The 27,914-nt window shown below is 40.2% G+C and overlaps 1 protein-coding gene across 1 annotated transcript in view; it reads right to left on the bottom strand.

Moving 5' to 3' along the window:
• Positions 1–745: 745 nt before the first annotated feature.
• Positions 746–27,914, bottom strand: part of LOC129855976 (glucagon receptor-like) — a 39,998-nt gene continuing 12,829 nt past the window's right edge. The window contains exons 2-14 of the mRNA XM_055924111.1: positions 16,556–16,639; positions 15,894–15,996; positions 9,890–9,997; positions 8,756–8,877; positions 8,231–8,337; positions 7,776–7,932; positions 7,421–7,577; positions 7,267–7,327; positions 7,090–7,159; positions 6,808–6,899; positions 6,470–6,608; positions 6,314–6,355; positions 746–3,551 (exon numbers count right to left, since the gene is read on the bottom strand). Of these exons, the coding sequence (XP_055780086.1) occupies positions 3,480–3,551; positions 6,314–6,355; positions 6,470–6,608; positions 6,808–6,899; positions 7,090–7,159; positions 7,267–7,327; positions 7,421–7,577; positions 7,776–7,932; positions 8,231–8,337; positions 8,756–8,877; positions 9,890–9,997; positions 15,894–15,996; positions 16,556–16,615 (1,290 nt within the window). The 5' untranslated portion in view covers positions 16,616–16,639 and the 3' untranslated portion in view covers positions 746–3,479. The remainder of the gene's footprint in view (positions 3,552–6,313; positions 6,356–6,469; positions 6,609–6,807; positions 6,900–7,089; positions 7,160–7,266; positions 7,328–7,420; positions 7,578–7,775; positions 7,933–8,230; positions 8,338–8,755; positions 8,878–9,889; positions 9,998–15,893; positions 15,997–16,555; positions 16,640–27,914) is intronic.

The following is a 27,914-nucleotide window of genomic DNA, read 5'->3' as shown; positions in this document are numbered from 1 at the left end:
ATTGCTAATTTGGTAAATGGGCTTATTTGACCAAATAGAGATTTGGTTAGGTTAGGAATGCACTGATATAGGTGGACTCAAGTGGCATTTCGGCAACTTAGAAAAAATAACTTGATATTGGAGTTGTGTCTGTTGTCATAAAGATAGACTCATTATGGATAAAAACCCATTTTAGCATGGACATTGCCATTGAGGGCTTCCACCATTTTAAAGTAGTCAACTGGGTGGGGATTCCTATGAGTTGGGAGCAATCAGCCAATGAAGAAGAAAATGTACTACTTCAAAACAGCGATAGCCTCAATGGCAATGCCTATGCTATCACAGGCGCTATAATGGCACAGATACAAAGATGAGTCCTTTATCTATTTCTATGGCCTGTTGTTCACGCGTGTTTCTGCTCTCTCATTGGAAAGAATGGTCCTACCTGATCTCATCTCTTCCCGCCTGCCTTCCATCTTTGAGGACATATATTTCCATTGTTAGAGCGGTCACTCGACTATCTTGTCAATAAAATAGACAATCTTTGGCTGAACAACCAGAGGTAACTAATTTCCGTTTTTTAGGACTACAAGCTGTTGAGCTTTATTGGTCAGGATAGGTCATGGGCGCATTAATCTGCCCAGGTGTTGCTGACACATGACAGATCTTAAAATGCCTGGATAGGTATTTTACGTTTCAGTAAACCACATCGTTTGTTCTATCAATCTGTCAGTCGACGAAACAGTGGATGATGTGGCCTGCAACCATTGGTTGATGCATGCAGCATCTGAGCAGGGGAGCCCGACCCATGTCTTGAGTTGGATAAGGATAATTTCATTTATAAATTCCACACTAAACATGATATGGTAAAAGGTCATGTTAAATTGCATAAAGTGACTGATGCATTCAGGGTTCACATACGCATCACTGACATAAACGTGTTTGAGTTATCCACCCTATGGCCTCCAGAAAGACAACAGCATGAAAAAGTATGATTTTTATGTCATATTTCTCTTTATCTATTGACATTTCAAAAGTTAATAGAGCTTCCCTCATCTCGAATACAAAATGACTACTTGAGACACAATCGCTAGTGAAAATCTACACACCCCTTGCACAGTCTTCACATTTGGTGCCTTAAAATGAAATCTTAAAAGGGAATAAATGTGTTGTTTTTTTTGCCCCCTAATGATCTACACAACCTACTCCGCATTTTCAAAGCGAGAGAAAAAATATAGAACAATTTCCAAATTAATCAAAAATGAAGATGTTTTGATTGTGTATGTCTTCACACCCCAGAGTTAATACTTGGTGGAAGCAGCCTTTGGCAGCCACTACAGCTGTGAACAATTTTGAATAACATTCTACCAACTTTTATTTTCAACTATTGTGGTGGCAGCATCATGTTATGGGTATACTTGTCACCGGCAGAGACTGGGGTGTTTTGTTAGGATCAAAATAAATATGAAAGGAGGTCCTGCGTGGTCCAGGCCAGAAGGTTTATATATTGCTGTCCATCAATTAACCTTAATTTACTGAGCTTGAGCAATTTTGACAAAAACAATGTACACTGAGTATACAAAACATTAAGAACACCTGCTCTTCCCATGACATAGACTGACCAGGTGAATCCAGCTGACAGCTATGATCCCTTATGGATGTCACTTGTTAAATCCACGTCAGTGTAGATGAAGGAGAGGAGACAGGTTAAAGAAGGATTTTTAAGCCTTGAGACAATTGAGACATGGATTGTGTATGTGTGTCATTCAGAGGGTGAATGGGCAAGACAAAATATTTACAGTAAGTGCCTTTGAACATGATATGGTAGTACGTGCCAGGCACACCGTTTTGTTTCAAAAACTGCAACGCTGCTGTATTTTTCATGCTCAACAGTTTCCCGTGTGTATCAAGAATGGTCTACCAGCCAAAGGACTACCAGCCAAAGGACATCCAGCCGACTTGACACAACTGTGGGAAGCATTGGAGCCAACATGGGCCAGCATCCCTGTGAAACGTTTTTGACACCTTGTAGAGTCCATGCCCTGACAAATTGAGGCTGTTCTGAGGGGAAAAGGGGGGGTGCAACTCAATATTAGGAAGGTGTTCCTAATGTTTGGTTAACTCAGTGTATGTTGCCCTAAGAGTTGTGCAAATGTAACAGTCTTTGCTTCCGTCCCTCTCCTTGCTCCAACCTGGGCTCATATGAGGGATCCTCTGAACCCATCAACATCTGCCTCCCATGAAGCATAGTTAACTATCGCTACACAAAAGCCACAGCCCTTGCAGAGCAAGTGAAACAACTACTTCAAAGTCTCAGAGCAAGTGATGTCACAGATTTAAATGCTACTGTCTAGCTAGCCATTTGACACCGGTTACATCTTATTTAAAATGATTCCCAGCTGTAATGGCTGCCAAAATACTTCCACAAAGTATTAACTCTGGGGTGTGAACACAAATGCAATTTAGACATGTTCTTTTTTCTTGTGGAACATTTTCCATCATTTTCTTTAACTTTGAAAATGTAGAGTAGGTTATGTAGATCGGCAGGATTTGTATTTATTTAATCCCTTTTTAGATGTAATTTTAAGGCATGGGGGTATTTGGACGTGTAGACTTTCACTAGGCACTGTACCACTCATCATTTGGAAATACATTAAAATGCTGTACATCAACAGAGTGACACACAAATAATATCTTACTTAAAGGCCCAGTGCAGTCAAATTTCAGTTTTCCCTGTGTTTTGTATCATATTGTACAACAACTGATGAAACTAACACTGTAAAAGTGGGAAAAATGTGATCAGTGTAACTTTCTGATAGTTGACCATTGAAAATACAATTTACATAGGACCTTCTAATCTGCAGGTTTTGCATGGGCGGAGTTGTCTTGCATGGTGACATCCCCAGGCAGTATAAGTTGATAGACCAATAACAAAAAAAGTGTTAAACCTCTCTGCCAACAGCTAGTTTTCAAGTTACATTAGGCACCCCCAATTAGACCCCTCACTCAGACCACTCCTAGACAGACCTCTGAAAGTTCTTGCTTGCGAAAAAAATATTTTTGGCATTTATTTTACATTTTAATTTAAAACTATTACACTACGGTACCTAATTGTTACCCAGAAATGATTCGATATTAAGATAAAAATGGCTGCATTTGGGCCTTTAATCTGAATAAATATTTACAACATGTGGAGGTAACTCTACTGGGTCATTTAAGTGAATGAGGAATGACACCTGCATAGATGGACTAGACCCTGTGGTCTCATTATGAGTTAGGTGTGTGCAGTCTGTACTTTTGTCCAGCGTTGCCGTTGTGGTACAACAATGCAGTTGAGCGAGAGACTCAGGTGTCATGGAGGTGTTCCGAGCATGCTGTCTTGAACTTTGAGTCTGTGGAGATGGAGGACTATCAGGCTGGACTCCTGTTGGTGGTGTAGAAGCTCCATTGTTCTCTGGAACTGTGGCGATGGAGAATGGTACAACTCTTGTCTCGGTTAGTCACTGTCCACAGCACACCACCTCCATCTCCATCCTCCAGCTTCGCAGTTTCTTCGCAAGCTCTGTCTTCACCTGCAACCAACAGAGGAAAAAACATTCTTCCCTCCCTTCAACTGAAATGTGTGAGTATGTCCTTGCTGGTCACTGATGCAGGCCTACTATTCTTCATACAATTCTACTCCCTCAGTAAATGACAGCCTGTCTTTTTGCAAAACCAATTTTTAATCAAAGGATGTTGGATTGATGCATTTTTCCTCCTCAGGAAGGGCGATTACAGAGCAAAAGAGGACATCTGCAACTATACTGTACATGAGAATGGAAGAAGCTACCTGCGCCCGGATCCACGAGGGGGCTAAAGGGGGCTTTGGCGCAAAAAATGATCTGTATCTCCGTTGCGCTGTGTCAGCACAATGGGCAGGGAACGCAGCGGTGTGTGTAGGGCGGCTATGAGAAGTCACTGGGTGTTAAGGTATGACTCCTTTTGGTTTCCATAAAAAGCAGGGGGTAATGCATGCGTTCCTAAAACACAGAAGTAAGACTCGAGGCTGCAAGGTTGCTGAGGACAGTGACAGACCCTGGCTTTAAGTTTACAGCCACCATGGTGCACAGAATCCTCAGTCTTCTCGATCCTCCAAACAAATTACTCCAGGCAAAATCAACGGATCTTTACACTAGAGTCAAAGTGGTCCACCGTGTATTGAGTGTGTCAAGAAGCTGTGGGGCGACAGTGAGTTCGAAGCCATTTAGGCACAGTGCAGTGCCAGTGGCACTGATGCACCACCACCAGCTCCAAGCAAACAACGATGTTACAGTATATAAGTATAAACCTCCAGGCCTACAGTAGGCCAGCAGGACTGAGGAGAAGAGACTGAGTGGAAAACACCGTTCTTCAGCACGTTGGATACTGTCATTGGTGAAATGTCAGAACTGGCGAAGGCCCTGTGTGCCTTTGACCCAGAGAGCCATGACTTTCTAAATGAGTTAAAAGGTGAATCCACTGCTGGATCTAAGCAAAATAGATTTTGTGGAAGCTGAGTTTAGTGCCGTTCGCTAGGTTTTGCAGACTGAAATCGCCCGCTCTGGTTCCAATGAGGACAAATTGACCCCACTTGATATCCTGCAACGATTCTCTGGGCCTCTTTCCGCTATGCCGATTATGCTTACTACACTGAAACACGGACTGACTTTTTTGGAGTCCAATCAGAACAGAACAAACACGCTACACCCGAGGAAAGCTCAACTAATCCAACTGGCATTTGAGGGGGATCTCACAAGAAGATTTCGGGGAATGATCGATTGATCGATTATTCAGGAAATTCCACAGAGCATCAAGGAAGCTGCAACCCTTTTGAAAACGTAAGATTGTTTCAATCTAGCTGGTTGGTTTTGATCAAAATCTTGCTTTAGGGTTTAGGGCGCTGTCCATGGTGTTGATGGAGCGCAGCGAGATGTCACTTCATGGTCAAAAGCAGTTCTTGAACTTTTATGTTTACTGTGGTGTAGCGTAATGCAAGCTGAATTCCATATAATTCCAATGTAAGAACCCAATGACGCCCCTGGGTATAGCTACATATCAGTATGTTTCATCATAGTAATAGATAACCCGAATCAAATTGAGCCTTTCTTCATAGCCTATTGGTTTTCGCTGCTGTAAATGGAACTGTACGTATTGGAAACGTGTTTATGGTAGGCTGGCATTGCTTAATTGATTATGTGGGTCAAATTTGATTCACAGAAGTGTGTTCACAACCTGTTGCCATATCATAACCTGTTGCTGAACTCATGAGCGAGCAGTATGATTTTCCATGTTTGAAGCAGGCCTGTATAGGCCTATTTGTTTGGCAAGACAGCTGTGCATGGCTGCATCTCACTAGGCTATGTAGGCTATGTTTTGGTTATGTGGATCTACATTCGCCTTTTGTTTACTGTGTTTGTTCAATGTTAATGTAACTAGCCTAAATATAGATTGTGTCATGCCTTTATCGATCGGACATTTTGTTTACTAAGCCTAGTACTTGGTTCCGCTGTTGTGTTCTGGTCGCATTCATTCACAGTTGTTTTGTATTCTAAGTCAAACTGCTATTCAGTATTTATGTTTGCACGCATGAATAACTAGGCTACTACTATTTTGGCAAGACAACTGTGTGTATCACTGCATTCACATAGGCTGCTTGTAATAGATGAATTTCCTTATCTATCTTGTAGCCAATATTCATGACCAAAACGGGCTAGCTGTATGGCGTGGTCCATTGTGCTGATAAAGCGCAGCAGAGATTTCAGATTTCAAAAGCACTCAATGATCTTGGAGTCTCAGCATTTTAACTTTATGTTTATTGTGGAATAACGTGATTATATAAGCAGAATTCAATATCATTCCAATGCAAGAACACCCCCAAAATCTAGCCCCCTCGCCGATTTCAACTGCCCCTTTAGTCACTTTATCCTGAGGCCAGGTCCGAAGCTAACGCACATTAGAATGAACAAGTCTGACGTTCAAAAGGCATTCATCTAATAATAGTAGTTGCCCATTCTTAAAGTAATTCAGAATATCATTAACATTTCTTTCAGAAACTAGTGAACCTGTCAGATACTTGTGACCCATCTGACATCACATCACACCATAACCCAGACCATTTACAGCAATTGTCACAGATAATCGAGGTAGCCAAATGAGTCTTCAATCAGGGATGTGCAGTTGGCAGTAAGTGTGTGCGTTACAGCTTATATAGGAAAAGATCGGGCAGCTCAGGGGGAGCATGTGATGAGTTTGATGGATGGAAAACAATAGAAAAACATAGAACATAACAGAAAAAACACAATAGAATCTTACAAACCTCTTTGTTACAGTAGCAGTACAGCACAGCCACCAGAAATCCCTATAGAGACACAACGCTTGGGTTTAAACAGAACACTGATAGGCTTCACTTGCTAGGTAATAATGCAAGGCTATGGTTTGTTGACCTGGGTAACGTGGTTTTCAGGTTCCTCACCTGAAATGAGTTGAGGAAGAGCGTGAAGAAGACCTTGATGTAGCGCAGGATGCCAGTGGTCTGCTCATCAGTGGCGAAGATGAAGATGACCTCATGGATGCCAAATAGAGGGATGAGGGTCAAGGTCGCCTTGGCCAAGCTATCAGGAGATAGGACATAGGGAGGCAATTTGTCTCACTGTCTCAACTCATTTTCCACATGTCTTGCCCTCTTTCTTTTAATCTGCCCCTTTATCTTTCCTTCTCTCTCTGTCACCAACTATCAAATTGGATGCCACATCGGTAAAGGAAGAGGCCTGTGTGTAATATCATTATATCAGTCTTGTCCTTCTTCCTTACCGAAGCTTGTAGTCAGGATAGCCATTCTGATTGTTGGCACGTAGTTTAGATAGAATCACCTTCAAAATCTTCATGAAAATCAATAAGTTGATCTGTTGACAGTAGCATTTGCAATCTTTCAAAAACAAACACACATACACAGCCATGTATGACAAGTAGGCTGTAAATATGCAGACCAACACTCAACAACACAATGCACACAGACAGGCATGCAAACACACACACACACACACACACACACTGAAAAATGTACATAACAACAGAGCCAAAAGCCGCCCTCACCAGTGACGCAAACAGAATGGGGAACCGTATTATCCACCAGTAGCTCATATTTTCATTGACTGCCCAGCACCTGAGGGTACCAGATTGGGACATTCATTGTTTACGCCTGTCTCTAAATCAATACAAACAGGCCGTGCAGTGTGCACTGATTGAGGTGACACATGGACACCCACTCACTCTTTGTTTTCTCTCAATAGCTTGGCCAACATCCAAGGAAGGACAAATAAAAGAGGGGTTCCTGACAAAGAAAGACATTGAGCATTAATAAGACACAGTGGGTATAAAAGGCTGAAGTGGTATTTTGGATGTAGATAAAGGATACGTTACTCACCCCAGCCGAGGCAGATATAAGGCAAGTACTTGTTCTCAATTAATACAGAGGCGATGAGCACCGAATACAGGTAGATGGCCTCTCCAAAGAACCAGTAGTGATTGGCTAGAACACAATACTGCATCACCACCTGGGCCATCCTGCAGCCAATGGCAGCCTTGAGATAAATATTGCAAAGGTGGTGATTACTATAAAGGTCAAGAAGTGATGACATTTTGCTGAGTCCAAAAACAAGTCCTAGTCTCCACAGATCACGTCACCATATTCAAGGGCATTCAAGTGTTTGCAGACTTGAAGGAATAAATATGATAGGAACAAGCAATACGGTGCTCCACCTACACCGCTCACAACCCACCTCGTGACTCAGCATTTCTCCCAGGTCGGCCTGTCTCATGATCTCCCGGCCCCAGTGACGCTCCAGCATGGTGTCCTTGACGATCACCGACACAGCTCGCAGGATGAAAGACACAAACAGGTTTGCGTGGATGTAGTTGCGGGTGCAGTGAAGCTTCCTGACGGGGAACGATAGAGGCAGATGGCCAAGAAGTATTACTACCAAAAAAAATACCAATCAAAGAACACTACCAAGAAATCTTCTCAAGATGTCCTTATGTTTCGTCACACTCACAAACCTTCCCATACTGTTACTTCTCTAGGGTTGCTTTTCCCAATGCTCATCCAAAGCATTCTTTCGGGCTTTCTGTGGTAAATATGACTTTGATGTAAGTGCTTGATTACTGGAGTAGAGATGAGTGAAGTGGACCAGAGTTTCAATTTGAAGAGTGGTGGTGAACAGAAGGACAAGTGTACCTGATACTCAGTAGAATGATGAGTGCTGAGACCAGGGTGAAGAGGGACAGGGTGTAGCCAACCGTGTAAAGCATCCTGAAGCTCACCATCAGCTGCTTGAACCACAGCTGTGGGGGGAAAAAAACAATGCAGAGTGGCGTTACCATGGAAACTCATGTCAGAAGAGATTATGTTAATTAGGACTTTATATACACATCTTCTCAACGAGAAAGACAGAAACAACTTTTTTTTTTAGGCGTTGGCCGTTCCCAAATCGCTTCCTAGCCTTTCCCCTTAGCCTTAATCCATTAATGTTTGCAGATCTGTAAGGTGGAAACTCCATCATTACACTGCTTATACCTACAATATCCAGACCCTTCAGATCTCCAGACATTGAAGGCTTTGCGTTATGGGACTGCATAAGTTGACAGTAGTACAGCCCCCCAAATGACGGAACAGAAGGCTGATTTACCTGAAGAGCTCAGGGGCACAGTGCTCATTAACACCTGCAAGTAAAAAACAATAGAAAGTGTTTTTGTCAGGTACCTCCTGAGATGTGATTTCCTGTTCCTCTTCACACTGAGACATGTCCCTCCAGACTTCCCCGTCCTCCTCCTCCACCCAGTGGCCATCAGAGCCACACCGCCGACGCACCACACCCTGAGACACTGGACATCCCGCAGACATGTCCAGTGTGTGCGCGCATATGCACACATGCACGTGCGCACACACACAAACATAAATACGCATTGAGTGCACAGACAAAAATATTTTTTTTCCACAGAAACACGCATACAGCTTGTGCCCACACACACCCACACATTATTCTGAAAGCAACACGCACAAACAATGTTTCCGAATTGGCATAATTATTGGAGATGTGTCTCAGAGTAGGCGTGCTAAAATAGGATCAGTTTTGCCATTTAGATCTGTTGGGTTCTGAGAATATGAAATGTTACTTATTCATGTCACTGATGGAGTGCTAAGGTTGAGGGTCTACAACAGAAGTTAAGGGTTATAAGAGGACGGTATATAGTGGGTGCAACTAAGCTTGGAATGTGTTGAGTGCAGGGAAGAGATTACATGTGGCAGGCATTGAGAAGGGGAGACGGGTGGAGAGCTTAGAAACGAATAAATGTCACTAAGGGAGAGAGGGTAATGCATAACGCTTACATTATGTCCGGATATGTTATTGTTAGCCATCAGGGATCCTCTGGGAGGAGGAGAGACACAGTCTGGTATCAATAACCATGACAACCTTGAGTTGGGGAGGAGTGAGCACTTTGGGGTAGAGGTCAGGTCAGATGAAGTGAGGAAGAACAGATATCACTATGGTTCTGTCTAGCAACAGGGATGCATTGGCTGTTCAGTTGTGGAGAGAAGAAAGGGTTAAATATCAGTGCTTGTGTGAAATGTTTTTCTGTCTGAATTACAGCTGTAACGACCCTTTGGGAAGAATTAAACTTGGTTAAGCTTCTCTAGTGTTCGTGAGTTACTTACTCTGAAAAATAAGAACCTAACAGATCATAATGAATATGATTATATGAACAGCACGGCTACTTTTATATGTTTTATGAATAGGTCAATATATTTTGGGGTATTATTCTGTGACATCATATCACAACTCAATAGATGACCATCGACAATACAATGTAGATGAAAGTAAAAAAAGTCAGTCACCTTTGTCAAACCAGGGCAGGTAGGAGGGACAGGACACGTTGACCACCAACCCAGGAGGACTATCAGGCCAGCAGGCGTAGCGGTCAAACGTCCTGTTACAGAACAAGCCTGGGAGACAGAGAAAGAACATGACCACGAGCGTTCCATTTGCAGCCTGGTCATCCAGACTGACCAAAATAGTGTGTGCAGTGTTTAGAATGCTTTACGAGGCAATTCTATCTGACCAAGGATAGGCAACTACAACTAGCTGCACCTCAATGTAAACTTACAGCGTATTTGGAAAGTATTCAGACCCCTTGACTTTTCCACATTTTGTTACATTACAGCCTTATTCTAAAATTGATTAAAACAAATTAAAAATACTCATCAATTTACACACAATACCCCGTAATTTCAAAGCAAAATGTTTGGTGGGGATTTTTTTTGCAAATGTATTAATTTTAAAAAACTGAAATATCACATTTACACACTAAGTATTCAGACCCTTTACTCAGTACTTTGTTGAAGCACCTTTGGCAGCGATTACAGACTAAAATCGTCTTGGATATGGTGCTACAAGCTTGACAGACCTGTATTTGGGGAGTTTCTCCCATTTTTCTCTGCAGATCCTCTCAAGCTCTGTCAGGTTGGATGGGAAGCATTGCTGCACAGCTATTTTCAGGTCTCTCCAGAGATGTTTGTTCGGGTTCAAATCCGGGCTCTGGCTGGGCCACTCAAGGACATTCAGAGCCTTGTCCCGAAGCCACTCTAGCGTCGTCTTAGCACTGTGCTTAGGGTCATTGTCCAGTTGGAAGGTGAACCTTTTCCCCAGTCTGAGGTCTTGCGCACTCTGGAGCATCAAGGATCTCTTTGTACTTTGCTCTGTTCATCTTTCCCTCGATCCTGACTCGTCTCCCAGTACATCATGCTTCACCGTAGGGATGGTGCCAGATTTCCTCCAGACGTGACACTTGGTATTAAGCCCCAAGAGTTCAATCTTGGTTTCATCAGACCAGATAATCTTGTTTCTCATGGTCCTTTAGGTGCCTTTTGGCAAACTCCAAGCGGGCTGTCATGTGCCTTTTACTGTGGAGTGGCTGCCATCTGGCAATCTACCATAAGTACCTGATTGGTGGAGTTCTGCAGAGATGGTTGTCCTTCTGGAAGGTTCTCCCATCTCCACAGAGGAACTCTGGAGCTCTGTCAGAGTGACTATCAGGTTCTTGGTCACCTCCCTGACCAAGGCCCTTCTCCCCCGATTGTTGAGTTTGGCCCGGGTGGCCAGCTCTAGGAAGAGTCTTGGTGGTTACAAACTTCTCCCATTTAAGAATGATGGAGGCCGCTGTGTTCTTCGGTACCTTCAATGCTGCAGAAATGATTTGGTACGCTTCCCCAGATCTGTGTCTTGTCACAATCCTGTCTCAGAGCTCTACAGACAATTCCTTCGACCTCATGGCTTGGTTTTTGCTCTAATATTCAATGTCAACTGTGGGACCTTATATAGACAGGTGTGTGCCTTTCCAAATCATGTCCAATCAATTGAATTTACCACAGGTGGACTTAGGACTGTGGCAGTCACGAAATTTCATCAGCCGGTGATTATCAAGCAAATAACTGTCGGTCTCAGGGTAATTGACCGTTAATTAACATAAACACATGTAGCATCTCCTGGCTTCCAAACATAGCCTACAAGCCACTGATGCAGATCTTTGGAACATCTACATTTGAAAAAGTCTAACAAATCCATGTATTATAGCCTACACCTTCACAATAAATTCATTATTCATTTTAGACAGGTCTAAAGAAACATAATATGAAGAAAATGCACTCTATTTCAGAAGAACAGAATAGCATACTCTGAGTTGTCCTTATGTTAGGTCTTGATCTGGCTATGCCAAATGGCTGTGGGCTATACTATCTAATTTAGCAGACAAGATTTGCTTAGAATTATGTGGCATTATTTTATAGTATGAAGAATACAATTGAACATCGCTGAATAAAATAGAAAGGATATTTTCTCCAAACGATTTGAGGGAGTGCGCACATGCGGATATTCTGTGTTGAGCGGTTAACAAAGAAATAGTTATTCCAATAAGCTTACTTTAGAGTTATTAATATAACTTTAGTTGTTCTACAAATGTTGGGATATATGTTTTGATTTTTAATACATTGTAAGGCCGTATGATGCGACTCTAATGATGATTTTTTTTTTTAAGTTGCTTCAAATGAATGAGCTCTGCTTTTTCTTTTACACTGGCTGTACACACTTCATCAGTCTTGCCCAGAGTGCTGCGTTGTGCCCTTCTCCCGGAGTGCTGCGTGCTCTGAATCACCTCTCACTCATATGGCTCTCCATCACGTGATCAGGTCTTTCTCACAGGCGACAAATGAAGACAGACACATCCGGGAAGCAACTGTGCGCATCCTTATTCAATTCCAAGTTGCATAATTGAAGATATCGGAAGAACTGTCCACATTTACTTTTCGTCAGCCAAGAATATGAGTAGGCCTAACAAACAGCAAAAGCACTAGCCTATGTCAATCTACTATCCCCCATAGTACAAAAGTTGACCTATTCTATTCTGTGCGAGAAAGAAATATTCCAAACATAGTCTAGGACAGTTGTGGGATGCGACAGATCCCAAATTCATACAACCACTAGCATTAAAAAAAAAAAACGTTTTTCACGCAATGAGGCTAACGCAACAGATCAGAACATTTAGATGAAAATGTGGATAAACGATTAGGGTACTTCTTCACATTATAAGCCAGTAGGCTATAAGCGCGAATGTTCCATTAGCGGGAAAATACCCTTATCAAAAGTGACCGCAAATGCGATAATGCACGTAATGCTTTTATTATAAAGGTGCATTCTTAAGGTAAAAATTATCTTCCCCAAACTCACGCGCTGCTTATGTATGCCAGTTAGGCTCTACACCCCCTGTAAAGCGGATTAATGTGCTTAATTTTAAGAAGTTATTTGGCCACATCAGTTGTGATACAAACCTTATCAAAACATATAGGCCTATGGGCTAGGCTAAATGAGGTGTGCGACTATGATTAGAAAAAGTAGCCAAAAAAAGGCATTGTTTCTTTCTATGCTGGGCATCATTCACAAGGGATAATACTGTATATAATTCACAAGTGATAGGCTAATATTGTCGCCTATCAGACTATTCTTGATTTAATCTTGTCTTTACATGTACTAAATAATATACAGTACTGTGCACAAGTTTCAGGCAGGTGTGAAAATATGCTGTAAAGTAAGAACGTTTTCAAAAATAGACATGTTAATAGATTATATTTATCAATTAACAAAACGCACATTGAGTGAACAGAAGAAACATCTACATCAAATCAATATTTGATGTGACCACCCTTTGCTTTCAAAACAGCTTAAATTCTTCTAGGTACACTTGCACACAGTATTTGAAGGAACTTGGTAGGTAGGTTGGCCCAAACATCTTGGATAACAAACCACAGTTCTTTTGTGGATTTAGTTAGCCTCAGGTGCTTCTCTCTCTTCATGTAATCCCAGACATACTCGATGATGTTGAGATCAGGGCTCTGTGGGGGCCATACCATCACTTCCAGGACTCCTTGTTCTTATTTACGCTTAAGATAGTTCTTAATGACTTTCGCTGTATGTTTGGGGTCCTTGTCATGCTGCAGAATAAATTTGGGGCCAATCAGATGCCTCCATGATGGTATTGCATGATGGATAAGAATCTGCCTGTACTTCTCAGCATTGAAGAGACCATTAATTCTGACCAAATCCCCAACTCCATTTGCAGAAATGCAGCCCCACCATGCTTCACTGTGGCCTACAGACACTCATTTGTGTACCGCTCTCCAGCCCTTTGGCAAATAAATTGCCTTATGCTACAGCCACATATTTCAAATTTAACTCATCACTCCAGAGCACCTGCTGCCATTTTTTTGCACCCCAGTTCCTGTGTTTTCGTGCATAGTTGAGTCACTTGGCCTTGTTTCCACGTCGGAGGTATGACTTTTTGGCCTCAAGTCTTCCATGAAGGCCACTTCTGACCAGACTTCTCCAGACGGTAGATGGGTGTACCAGGGTCCCACAATTCTGAACTGATGGCACTGCTGGACATCTTCTGATTGTGAAGGGAAGTAAGCATGATGTGTCTTTCATCTGCTGCAATAAGTTTCCTTGGCCGACCACTGCGTCTACGGTCCTTAACGTTGCCCGTTTTTTTGTGCTTCTTCAAAAGAGTTTGGACAGCACATCTGGAAACCCCTTTCTGCCTTGACATTTCTGCCTGGGAGACACCTTGCTGATGCCGTATAACTATCTTGTGTCTTGTTGCTGTGCTCAGTCTTGCCGTGGTGTATGACTTTTGACGGCAAACTGTCTTCAGCAACCTCACCTTGTTAACTGAGTTTGGCTGTTCCTCACCCAGTTTTATTCCTCCTACACAGCTGTTTCTGTTTCAGTTAATGATTGTGTTTCAACCTACGGATTGAGTTGATGATCATTAGCACCTGTTTGATATAATTGTTTAATCATACACCTGACTATATGCCTACAAAATCTCTGACTTTGTGCAAGTGTACCTAAAATAATTGATGCTGTTTTGTAGGCAAATGGTGGTCACACCCAATATGGATTGATTTAGATTTTTCTTCTGTTCACTCATTTTGCATTTAGTTAATTGATAAATATAATCTATTAACATGTCTATTTTTGAAAGCATTCTTACTTTACAGCATTTTTTCACACCTGCCTAAAACTTTTGCACAGTACTGTATGTGTGAAATTTGTTTTGATTTGGAATGGACAATTATCATGCCCCTGTCTGGAAACAGGGTGCAGGGGAAAAAATACATGTCCTCTATGGTATTAAATAGCGAATGGAAGACGCTTTTCCCATGGTTAACTTTCATGCCAGCCAGATAGGCTATACTCTTGTTGTAAAGATACACAAAGTGCTTAATATAAGGAAAGTTGAGAAAACAACTTGTAGGCCTAGTCTATAGAAAGTCTATAGAAAGCTGATGGGACCCTCCTCTTTTTAATAGATGCCATCACTCTGTTTTCTCATGCCTATAGAAATGTTGCGCAACATGACCTCATGGGCTCTCATGAAGTGTTTGATTCGATTTTCAATAACATTTGCATTGATGTTAGAGTGATTATAGGGACAATAAAGTGCTGAGTACCAGGTAGTTAGCAAGTTTGGTAGGCTACTAATGACCATGAGCAGCATCAGAGCTTGGAGAAGCCTAATTACCGTGACTAAATGGTCACGTGGAATTTGACTGCCTTCATGACTCGTGACCGCCGGTGTGGCAGTAATACGGTCACCGCAACAGCCCTAGGTGGACTCTCATCAAGTTGTAGAAACATCTCAAGGTTGATCAATGGAAACAGGATGCACCTGAGCTCAATTTCGAGTCTCATAGCAAAGGGTCTGAATACTTATGTAAATAAGGTATTTCATTTTTACATTTGTAATAAATGTTAACAAAAAAATGTAAACCTGTTTTTGCTTTGTCATTGTGGGGTATTGTGTCTATATTGATGAGGGGAATTTAAAAAAAATCCATTTTAGAATAAGGCTGTAACAAAGTTATGTGAAAAAAGTAAAAGGGTCTGAATACTTTCCGAATGCACTGTATATGTATATGTTTCCTGTATACATAAATACTTGGCCTATCCATAGGGGGTACTTGAAAAGACTTGTGAGACCATAGGCTTACTGGTAAAATGCACATGAGGGGGTACTTCAAGGGTACTCTGGGCAGGGCAAAATTCAGTTGGTTGTACAGTAATCCAAAAAGGTTGGAAACCACTGTTCTACCAGAAGCCTTCTGGCCCACTTCATAATATAAAACAACAAACAAAATATGCCAATGGAACCAATCCTATTTTATCCTTAATTAGTCTTGCTTGTCAGACTTATGGCACTCTACTCCCAGTTGTGTTAGAGACTGTGGGAAGTTTACCAAGGAACCACTTCTAAATGCCACATCTATTTGAGTCAAGTTGTGTTCTTACCTTGAGGAAATGGCTCAGAGTCAATCATCTTCACACATTCGTCTTTGTAGTGGATCCACCTCATGTAGGTCTCCTCCAGGACTTTCCCACCAACCATCTCCACCTGGAAGAGGAAACAAAAAAACAGGAAGAACCAAGAGAATAATAACAAGTATAGTACATTCTATCATACAGTATTTTCTGGTATGTGTAGATGTGTGTGTTTGGTAACACTTTTTATTTATTTTTATATATAATTATTGATATGTTTGGTAACACTTTACTCTATGCTTTTATTACTGAGTTAATGGAATAGCCTTCTTCTCTTTTGCCATCTCGTGGGATTTCAAAAACATGATTGAATGAATAAATGAATTAATGAAAGGTTTCATTGGAGGGGGCAGCTAAAAATGTATTGCTCTGTACGACAGTAGCTACGTTCTGTCTCACCACAGTCCAACCACTAAACAATAGGTGTTTCCTGTGTATAGACTCAGCTCACTGTACACTGGACACTCACTGTACTCTACAGTGTCCAACAGCTATAAGTGGCTCTTGATAGCACTTTGGCTATTATAGTGTGTCACGCTCAACAACACACGACTGTATGGTTCTGCTCAAAACAACACAACATTTGCATGTAACAGATACAGTCTCAATACAGTATTTTGTTCACATCTCACCTTTAGCATCTTCAGCAGCAGTAGGCAGGTCAGGGCCATGCTTCCCACGGTCCAACTCATCTCTGTTCGGAGGATGAGCGCTCTCTGTGAGGTCAAGAACAGAGACAATCATCTCTTTTTACCATTCTGGACAAGCAGTGCACAATACACATACTGCATAAAACCTAAAAAAAATATATTCTGTGTACGACCTTATGGTAGACTGCACAAAAAGCAGAAAGAATCATTCACTCTGCCCTGTAATTTCTTGATATTTTTATATACAGTACCTGGTCTCTGACCTCTCTTCAGTCAGGAATTTTATATTCATACATTTCCCTCAGAGATTCAAGGCGATCCACAGCAATATTTTCAAATGATAAATATCTTCCAATTATTCTGTTATTCATTTCTGTGTTTGTTAAGTTTTTTTTATTATTGAGATGCCAGTCAATGGGTAAGTCCTATAGATGGTGGATCTTCATTTTGTCACCCTTTTGTTGCTGCACAGCAGGAAAAACCTTCTAAAGTTTGTAATTTCAACTTTAAATTGACAGACGTGATTTGTACTAACGAAAAATGTATCAACCGCTACAAAAAAATGTCCAATACTTATAATCCACATAATAATTCACATTTCCTGTTGCTGCAGGATTATCTTACTGCTCATGACTTTTTAAGGAACTCAGTCGGGTTCTCAACTTACTGTTGAGCGTTAAAATAGTAGAATACAGCAGGTGCAATTTCGAAATGTGGTTGTGGGTCAGCAGTTTTCCTCTTGTTATGTCAGTCACTGACAGTCACTCAATTAGCCCTTCAGTAAAACATTTCTGATTGGTAAGTTAGTCTACCCAGGTATCAAAACTTGAGTGACTGTAGTAATCATGGCCGAGGTACCGACCGGGCACGAATGGCACGTGCCCAGGGGCCCTGACCTCCATGGTCTCCATTGATTTTGTTAGTCACTCTCACTCAGATATCATATTAACATGACATAAGTCATGGCAAAATGTGTATAATTTCAGAAAACGTGCTTTAGAACTGCCAAAATTTCTCTCCAGCCCATGGCAAAATGTGTAGAATTGCAGCAAATTAGCTGTAAAACGGCAAAAATAATTCTCTGCCCCATGGCAAAACAAATAGAATTGCAAGAAAATAGTTATAAAATTGCTAAATGTTTTCTCCAACCCATAGCAAAATGTGTATAATTTCAGCAAATTAGCTGGAAGACAGAGGAGAAGAAAATATTGTGTGGAATGTGTAGTAAATTAACTTTAAAACGTAAAATGTTTCTCCGCCGTCAAGAGGGGGTCACTAAAATGTTTTGTTTTTATAACCAAATAGTCCCCCCCCCCGCGTCACAATGAGATGTGATAAACTATTAGAGTCCGTTGCTATATCAACAGATAATTACAGCCAAAATTATGTTATTTTCATCCCCACTATGTTTAAAGTAGTTTTGTTTAGCTATTATGATGAAAACAAACTTCAAACTACTTTTAGGTACCTTGATAACTAGAGATGCACAATACATCGATGACCATATCGGATGTCTAGTTTAACGCAGATGTTAAAAACCGATGTCAAAGCTACAGTGACGCCACGTAAAATTTTGCGCTACACGTGCAACACAGCATTCCTAACCTACCCCACAATGTCTGCTGTGTGGCTCGAGCAGTCAACAAGTTGAGCAGTCATTTGAAAGAGTAAGAAAATTTCAGCGAGACACCTCAAAGGTGAAATCCATTAACGCCAAGATAATGGAATTCATTGCCCTTGACAATCAACCGTTCTCTGTCGTGGGTGATGTTGGCTTTCGCCAACTGGTCGAGCACCGGTACACCAAGTGCGCTATTTTTCAGATGTTGCCCTACCGGAGTTACACAGTAATAGCGTCACTGCTATTAGCTTCACGACTGACATTTGGACCAGCGATATCAGCCCCATGAGCATGCTGAATCTGACAGTACAGTGGTTCGTCGAGGATTTCGTACTGAGAAAGTCGTATTGCATGCTCATGAATATGCTGGTTGTCATACCGCTGCTGCCATTTCAATGACATTTGAGAACATGTTTCAAACTTGGAAACATGAACACACTAGGTAGCTCAATTCGAACAACTGACTCGAGAAATAAGCTCATCAACTGCGCCTGCAGCAGACGTGATACACTCTGTCATAGCATTGAAACGCCTGCTCAACAAAACTGCCGACACAGGCTGTGAACAAGCGATTCGGTAGCATTCTCTCTTTACTGTGTCGCCACCATGCTCAATGCTATGTACAAGGACCGCTACTTCGATGCAGACAACAAACAGGGTTTACGTGAAATGTTACATACACAGCTGGACAAGATGGAAACGGACACAGTGACAGTGCGCATCGAGGAAGGTAGGCCACGGACAGACAGAGCTGAAACTTCACTGCTTGACATGTAGTATGATGAAATCCTGGTTGAAAATGAAACGACAGAACAAATGAACAACGAAACAGCACAGCAAGTAAAAGAAAGAAATAGGTTTTGATTAAGTTTTACTGGTAATGGGGACATAGGTAAATGCCGACAAAATAACTTTTTGGTCAGTGTGGTGTGTGTGTAACCTTTATTTAACCAGGCAAGTCAGTTAAGAACAAATTCATACATACAATGATGGCCTACCACAGCCAAACCCGGACAATGCTGGGCCAATTCTGCGCCATCCTATGGGACTCCCAATCACGGCCGGATGTGATACAGCCTGGATTCGAACGACGGACTGTAGGGATGCCTTTTGCACTAAGATGCAGTGCCTTAGACCGCTGTGTCCATGTGTGTGTGTTAACTATTTAACTGTACTAGAATGCTTAAAAAGGCCGCTTGTCACGATCGTCTTGAGGATAATGAGTGGACCAAGGCGCAGCGTGTGAAAAATAAATCTTATTTTATTAGGAAGACAAAAACAAACGAAAACAAAAGTGAAGCTATGAAAGACTAAGTGCTAACATGCAACATAGACATAGACAATTACCCACGAAAGCCTACTGTCTATGGCTGCCTTAAATATGGCTCCCAATCAGAGACAATGAATGACAGCTGTCTCTGATTGAGAACCATTCAGGCAACCATAGACTTGCCTAGACAACTATACTAAACCCAACCCCACACACTCAACAAAACCCCCTATACAATACAACCACCCAAGACGAGACAAAACATACAAAACATCCCCCCTGTCACACCCTGACCTAACCAAAATATTACTTAAAAGGTAACGTAAAGGTAATGGCAGACTGAACGAAGTTATATAGAGCACCTCAAGATAAAACATAATATTCAAAATATCTGCTAAATTAGACTAAAATATTAGCACTAAATAATCTGGTGGGTGATAACCTTCAATCTGGATAATAACACAAAACAAATCCTAAGACTAGAGACATTTATCGACAAATATTACGAAAACAAGCAACACCCAAACATGACGGAGAGTAAGACAGGGGACCGATTCAAAAACTAAAACGTGACTCTTCAACAGACACTGATGATTTAATATTCTCACCACCGGGAATGGTAAAGGTCGAAACTGCTCTGTTAAAAATCAAAAAATGACAAACTGGGTATACTTGAATTAGTTAGTAAGGATATAAAAGAGTTGAAGGCAAGCCTAGAGATGAGTGATGAAAAAGCTGCGACATTGGAGAAGGAAACACACAAGCTAAAAGGGACAGTCAATAAGATTGAAACCGAAATGAATGAAATTAAAAAGGAGAACACCGTTCTGAAGGAAGCCTTACTGGACATACAAACTAGATCCATGAGAGAGAATTTGGTACTTACAAATATCCAAGAGAAAGAAGGAGAAGTTCTTGAATCTGTAATTAGAGAGTTCCTTCTTACAGCGCTTCAGATTCCACGCGAAGTTATCGACAAGATCCAACTTGAACGTGTACACCGCTTCGGACAGAGAGGGCAGAGGTACGAACGCCCAATCGTTGCCAAATTTGCTTCATTTAAAGATAAAATAATGGTTAAAAGCCTGGGTAAAAGACTTGCTGGGACCAAAATTGGCATGAATGATCAGTTTCCGAAGGAAATTGCAGAACGGCGCAAAGTTCTGTATGCAATTTTCAAAGAAAATAGATTAAAAGCGAAACGAGTAGCTCTCGTCGTTGATAAACTATATATTGATAACCAGTTGTTCAGAGACACAAAGACTACTCCATGGTTATTTTAAAAATTACAAAGTTCTCATAGATGAGGAAAATAAACACAATTCAAGCCCGGTTATTGATTGTAACAATACAATAAGAAATATAGCTTTTCTATAAATCTTCACATATAACTAATTGAACACACAAGCACTATTTCTACATAGTGAAGATAAAAACTAAGTAAACAGAAGGCACAGTATGTGTGGATGGTGTGGTGTGTGTTTATTTTATTTGTTATGTTTGGAAAGTTGAGTGAGTGAGTAATGAAATGGTTGCATATCCCAGAGCCAATGTATTGCTGTGAGCCGGGTATGAGAGGGCTTTCAATGTTGTTCAGATGATGGATATACTTTTATAATGAATTATACGTCTTATTTATTTATTGTCCTATCATGGGGAACTACATTTTTAAAATAAATTATATATAATTATTTATTATCCTATTTTAATGGTACGGTCCATGGCCCTATACCCTAGACACCCACATGAATGGCCCAGATACTAAGGAGAAGTCCCTAACTGTTTTATGTGCATGCTGTAAGCGGTCTGTATGCAGACAAAATGAAGTCAGAGACCAAGAGCAGCACTGCCCCCTCAAGATTCTGAGCCTGCTTGGCAGGGTTGGTCCTGCAAAGCCAAAGCCCCCTAAAGGGAGAGCATAATAAACAAGGAAATTCTCAAAGCTGCTAATGAGAACCTTGACGATCTTGTACCTAGCCGGTGGGGATTCCGGTGGGGTGCCCCCACCCAGGCAGTGGCAGTGCTGGCAACACTAGCTGCAGTAACCCATGGGGAGGGGGTCACACTCGGACATTCAGAGAGGGGGTATATTATTGTGGCCCTGGTGGCACGAAATCAAAGTCGGACTGCATGGAGATGCTTGGGAACATGGTCATGACGGATGACCGTATTGTGGATGTTTCAGGAAGAAAGTGTACATTTGACCTCCATCATCTAGGATGTGACAATGGTAAATACATCTCTACATTTATGCTCAGTTTTTGCGCGGTCTTGCAGGCCTTCTCATGCAGCTGCAACTGCAAGTACATTTGTAAATCATGACCTATCTTGAGTTGGGCTCTGGGATGGTGCAATTGTTGAGAAAGTGAGCTTATGGTTGTGTGGGGGTAAGGGCTCAATGTGTGTGGGTGTATGTGTGTATCCCACAACTGTTGCAAAGGAAGAAGTAAAAGATGTTAGGGACTATAGAGGATGATCCACAGCAATATATAATAAAAATTGAGGTGAGGGCGATGGAAATGCATTTGGCAATGGATCTACTTCAATTCGGTAAATGGCACTGTGTGCTCTTTTCAAAGGATGGATCCCAGTCGGTCCAGGGCTATGGGATACAGGGGGTCGAGGGTGGTCTGCCGGGCATTGGGATGACAACCCAACTCGAGATGAGGGCTTTTAGCGGGTGGAATAGTAGGGACCAATTGGAGGTTTACTTAGTGGAAATGCAAATATCAAGGTACAACTATATAGACACTCAATCATTATGTTACTTTTTAATAGGACGTTTACAAACATATATTTTGATAAAAATAATTGAAAGGTGTGTCTCATTATGGTAAGTGGTGAAATAAGTATAGCCAGTTACAATTGTAATGGCTTAGCAGATAATAAGAAAAGACGATCAGTATTTACCTGGCTAAAAGAGAAGGATTATAATATCTATTGTTTACAGGAAACCCATTCAACAGTTTTAGATGAAGTTTTGTGGAAAAAGAACTGGGGGGGGCGAAATATATTTCTCCCATGGGCAAAGAAATTCAAAAGGGGTGATGGTTTTAATTAACAATAATTTTGATCCAAATGTGCAACTTGTCCAAACAGATCCTCAAGGTAAATGGATTATTTTAAATATGTTATTGGACAATAAACAGATATGGCTTATTAACCTATACGGTCCGAATAATGATGATCCAAGCTTCTTTGACAATATATATAAGAATGTATCAACTCTACAAACAACACTAGACTATATTATTATAGTGGGAGATTTTAATACGGTCTTAAATACCTCTATGGACCGGAAAGGAAATCACACTACAAACTATCACCCTCAGGCACTTAAGGAAATCAGGAATGTCATGGATATATTGGAATTAGTGGATATATGGAGACTTAAATACCTTGACCTAGTGAGATATACATGGCGGAGGCTTAATCAAGCTAGTCGCCTTGACTACTTTCTTATATCATTCTCTCTGGCACCAAAAGTTAAAAAGTGTTTGATAGGGGACAGAATGCGGTCGGACCATCACATAATTGGCATATATAATACTCTTACAGAATTTCCACGTGGGCGAGGATATTGGAAATTTAATAAAAGCCTACTAGATGATAAATTGTTTAGAACTAGGACAGAAGAATTTATAACGGACTTTTTTAGACATAACAGGTACAGCAGATCCCCATATTGTATGGGACACTTTTAAGTGTGCCTTTAGAGGCCATGCAATTCAGTACTCATCTATAAAACAAAAGCAATTTAGATCAAAAGAGTCCATATTAACAAAGGAAATTGAAGGACTAACAGTACAGTTAGATAACAATAAAAACGGTACCATAGAGGTAAGTTAGAGGGGGAAAAAAAGAAATGGAGGAACTTATTCAAGAAAGATCCAGTGTAATATATTATAAAAAATAAAGCGAACTGGATGGAATATGGGGAAAAATGCACCAAATTCTTTTTCAATCTTCAATATAGAAATGCTACCAAAAAAAAACATATTAAAACTTGTTACAAATGATGGAGTCACGCATGATTCACCAAATTAAATTTTGAAAGAGGAAGTAAAGTACTTTAAGAATATGTTTTCGTTTCAGGCTCCTCCATCTCCACTAACTGAAACTAATTGTATGGATTTTTTTTCCTAATAATAATGTAAAATTAACATCTGTACAGAAAGACTCATGTGAAGGCCTAATTACAGAGGAGGAACTACTTGATGCAATTGGGGCCTTTAAGGATGGGAAAACTCCAGGGCTGGATGGCATACCAGTGGAAGTATACAATTTTTTTTTTATATACTCAAAGGACCATTATTAGCTTGTTTTAACCACTCCTATATAAATGATAGATATACAGACACGCAACAAGAAGGTGTGATATCATTATTACTGAAACAGGACCCAAGTGGTATATATAAAGATCCAGTCCATTTAAAAAATTGGAGACCTCTTACACTTCAGTGTTGTGATGCAAAAATCCTAGCAAAATGCTTGGCGCATAGAATAAAAAAAGTTTTGTCAGATATTAATCATCCTAATCAGACAGGTTTTTTACATGGACGATACATTGGAGATAATATAAGGCAAGTACTGGAAACAATAGAACACTATGAAATATCGGGGACACCAGGCCTGGTTTTCATAGCTGATTTTGAAAAGGCTTTTGATAAAGTACGACTGGAGTTTATATATAAATGCCTAGAATATTTCAATTTTGGGTTTGGGGAATCTCTTATAAAATGGGTTAAAATTATGTATAGTAACCCTAGGTGTAAAATAGTAAATAATGGCTACATCTCAGAAAATTTTAAACTATCTAGAGGAGTAAAACAAGGTTGTCCACTATCGGCATATCTATTTATTATTGCCATCGAAATGTTAGCTATTAAAATTAGATCAAACATTAATATTAAGGGATTAGAAATCCAGGGCCTAAAAACGAAGGTGTCATTGTACGCTGATGATTCATGTTTTCTTTTAAAACCACAACTAGAGTCTCTCCACGGCCTCTTAGAGGATCTAGATACATTTGCTATCCTCTCTGGATTAAAACCAAATTATGATAAATGTACCATATTACGTATTGGATCACTAAAAAATACACATTTTACATTGTCATGTAGTTTACCAATACAATGGTCTGACGGAGATGTGGACATACTCGGTATACAAATTCCAAAAGAAAGAAATGATCTCGCTCCAATAAATTTTTATAGAAAGTTAGCAAAAATAGATAAGATCTTGCTACCATGGAAAGGAAAATACCTGTCTATTTGTGGGAAAATCACCCTGATTAACTCTTTAATCATATCACAGTTTACCTATTTGCTTATGGTTTTGCCTACACCTAGTGACCTGCTTTTTAAATTATATGAACAAAAAATATTCCATTTTATTTGGAACGGCAAGCCAGATAAAATTAAAAGGGCCTATTTATATAACGAATATGAATTCGGAGGGCAGAACATAAATATTAAAGCATTAGACCTCTCACTAAAGGCATCAGTCATACAAAAGTTATACTTAAATCCAAACTGGTTCTCTAGTAAATTGGTACGAATGTCTCATCCTATGTTCAAGAAGGGCCTTTTTCCCTTTTTTCAGATTACACCTGCTCACTTTCAGTTGTTTGAAAAGGAAATAATCTCCAAAATATCTTCCTTTTTTAACAAGCCTTAGAAAGTTGGTTGCAATTTCAGTTTAATCCACCTGAAAGGACGGAACAAATAGTACAACAAATATTGTGGTTGAATTCAAATATAGTAATTGATTAAAAAAACTGTATTTATCGAAGAAATGTTTAAAAAAGGTATAATTTTTGTGAATGATATCATAAACAGGACTGGTGGAGTAATGTCACACATGCAGCTAACACAGACATATGGAAATGTCTGCTCTACCCAAAATTACAACCAATTAATTGCAGCATTACCACAAAAATGGAAGAGTCAAGTAGAAGGGGAAAAAAGTAAAGAACTTGTATGTCGGCCCTATATTAAAGAACATAAATGGTTAAAGAAAAGTGTGATAAATAAAAACATATACCAATTTAATTTAAGGACAAAAAAACTGACAGCTGTGCCATATAAATTGCAAAATAGTTGGGAAGAGATTTTCGATGTACCCATTCCATGGCACATGGTTTATGAATTGATACGCAAAACAACGCCGGATTCAAAACTTCGAATTTTTCAATTTAAATTACTGTACAAAATTCTTGCAACTAATAGAATGTTATATATATGGGGGATACAATCTTCCCAGCTCTGCAGATTCTGCTGTGAGGAGGCAGAGTCATTAGATCATTTATTTTGGTATTATCCGTATGTAGCTCGTTTTTGGTCACAGGTCCAGGAATGGCTGAAGAATTGCAACATTTGCGTAGAACTAACGCTACAGATAGCAATACTGGGGGATTTGAAAAGCCATAGTCAATCAATCAATAATATAATAATTATTTTAGCAAAAAAATATATTTTTAATTTACAATCCGTGGAAGGTATGAGAATAGGAAGATTCAAATATTTTGTGAAGCATCACAGCACAGTTGAAAAATATATGGCAAATAAAAATCCGAAATGGATGATGTTGGAAGATAGATGGGAAGGGTTGAGTGGAGCTGAAGGGTGGGACTAATAACAAGATAAACAATGTAGGGCATACGGGATCTGTGAAATGTGTAAAGGTGCGGAGCTTTTGTGAAATAGCACAGTTACAAGTGGAAATCAAACTGGATGGACAACAGAAATAGAGGAAGGACTAAGAACAAACAAGAGAGAACTATTATAAAGTAGACTGTGTCTGTAAAATGTGTATAAGATGTATAAATTGAAGGTAAAAACAGAAATGTTTATCAGTTTACTCCAATTGGGGGATCGGTGGTAGGGTTTGCGGGGAATAATAATAAAGGTATATTCTTTAAAAAAGTATGTATGTCTATATAGGTATGTGTATGTATATATGTGTATATGTATGCATACGTGTATGGATATATATATTTACCCCCAAAAATATGGGGGATTGGAAATGATGCAGACAATTACATTGGAAGCAACATTCTTTCCGCAATATTAAGCTGATCCACCCCTAAAAAAAATAAAAAAAATAAAATATTTATTTTTTATTTTTTTACAGAAACAAAGAATACTAAGGCCAGGGTCTGACACCGCTAACATTTTAAATATCGGTTATCGGTATCGTATTTGTTGGGGCAAGGAAAATATTGGATATTGGTATCGGCCAAAAATGTAATATCGGTGCGTCACTATTGTTAACATTTCAACAACACGAATGATACGATTAAATGAACAGCTTTACTTTGATATGTTTTATGAATAGATCAACATATTTGCGGTATTATTCTACAATATCATTCCCTTGTCTTGTCTACACTGAACTTTGAAAGTTTCTTCAAGTGCAGTCGCAAAAACCATCAAGCGCTATGATGAAACTGGCTCTCATAAGGACCGCCACAAGAAAGGAGGACCCAGAGTTACCTCTGCTGCAGAAGATAAGTTTATTAGAGTTACCAGCCTCAGAAATCGGTATTTAACTGCATCTCAGATTGCACCTCACAGAGTTCAAGTAACAGACACATCTCAACAACTGTTCAGAGGAGGCTGCATGAATCAGTCGTTCATGGTCAAATTGCTGCAAAGAAACCACCACTAAAGGACACCAATAATAAAAAGAGACTTGCTTGGACCAAGAAACACGAGCAATGGACATTAGACCAGTGGAAATCTGCCCTTTGGTCTGATGAGTCAAAACGTTATAGTTTTGGTTCCAACGGCTGTGTCTTTGTGAGACACAGAGTAGGTGAACGGATGACCTCTGCATGTGTGGTTCCCACCGTGAAGCATGGAGGAGGAGGTGTGATGGTGCTTTACTGGAGAAACTGTCTGTGATTTATTTAGAATTCAAGGCACACTTAACCAGCATGGCTACCACAGCATTCCGCAGCGATACGCTATCCCATCTGGTTTGCGCTTATTGGGATTAACATTTGTTTTTCAACAGAACAATGACCCAACACACCACCAGGCTGTGTAAGGGCTATTTGACCTAGAAGTAGAGTGATGGAGTGGTGCATCAGATGACCTGGCTTCCAGAATTACCCAACCTCAACCAAATTGAGATGGTTTGGTATGAGTCGGACCGCAGAGTGAAGGAAAAGCAGCCAACAAGTGCTCAGCATATGTGGGAACTCCTTCAAGACTGTTGGAAAAGCGTTCCAGGTGAAGCTGGTTGAGAGAATGCCAAGAGTGTGCAAAGCTGTCATCAAGGCAAAGGGTGGCTACTTTGAAGAATCTCAAACATAAAATATATTTAGATTTATTTAACACTTTTTTGGTTGCTACATGATTCCATATGTGTTATGTCATAGTTTTGATGTCTTCACTATTATTCTACAATGTAGAAAATAGTAAAAATAAAGAAAAGCCCTTGAA

The sequence above is a fragment of the Salvelinus fontinalis genome, chromosome 1 (genome assembly GCF_029448725.1).
Source record: "Salvelinus fontinalis isolate EN_2023a chromosome 1, ASM2944872v1, whole genome shotgun sequence".
Classification (NCBI taxonomy): Eukaryota; Metazoa; Chordata; class Actinopteri; order Salmoniformes; family Salmonidae; genus Salvelinus; species Salvelinus fontinalis.
The sequence above is the reverse complement of the archived record's forward strand: the minus strand, read 5'-3'. Positions and strand labels throughout refer to the sequence as shown.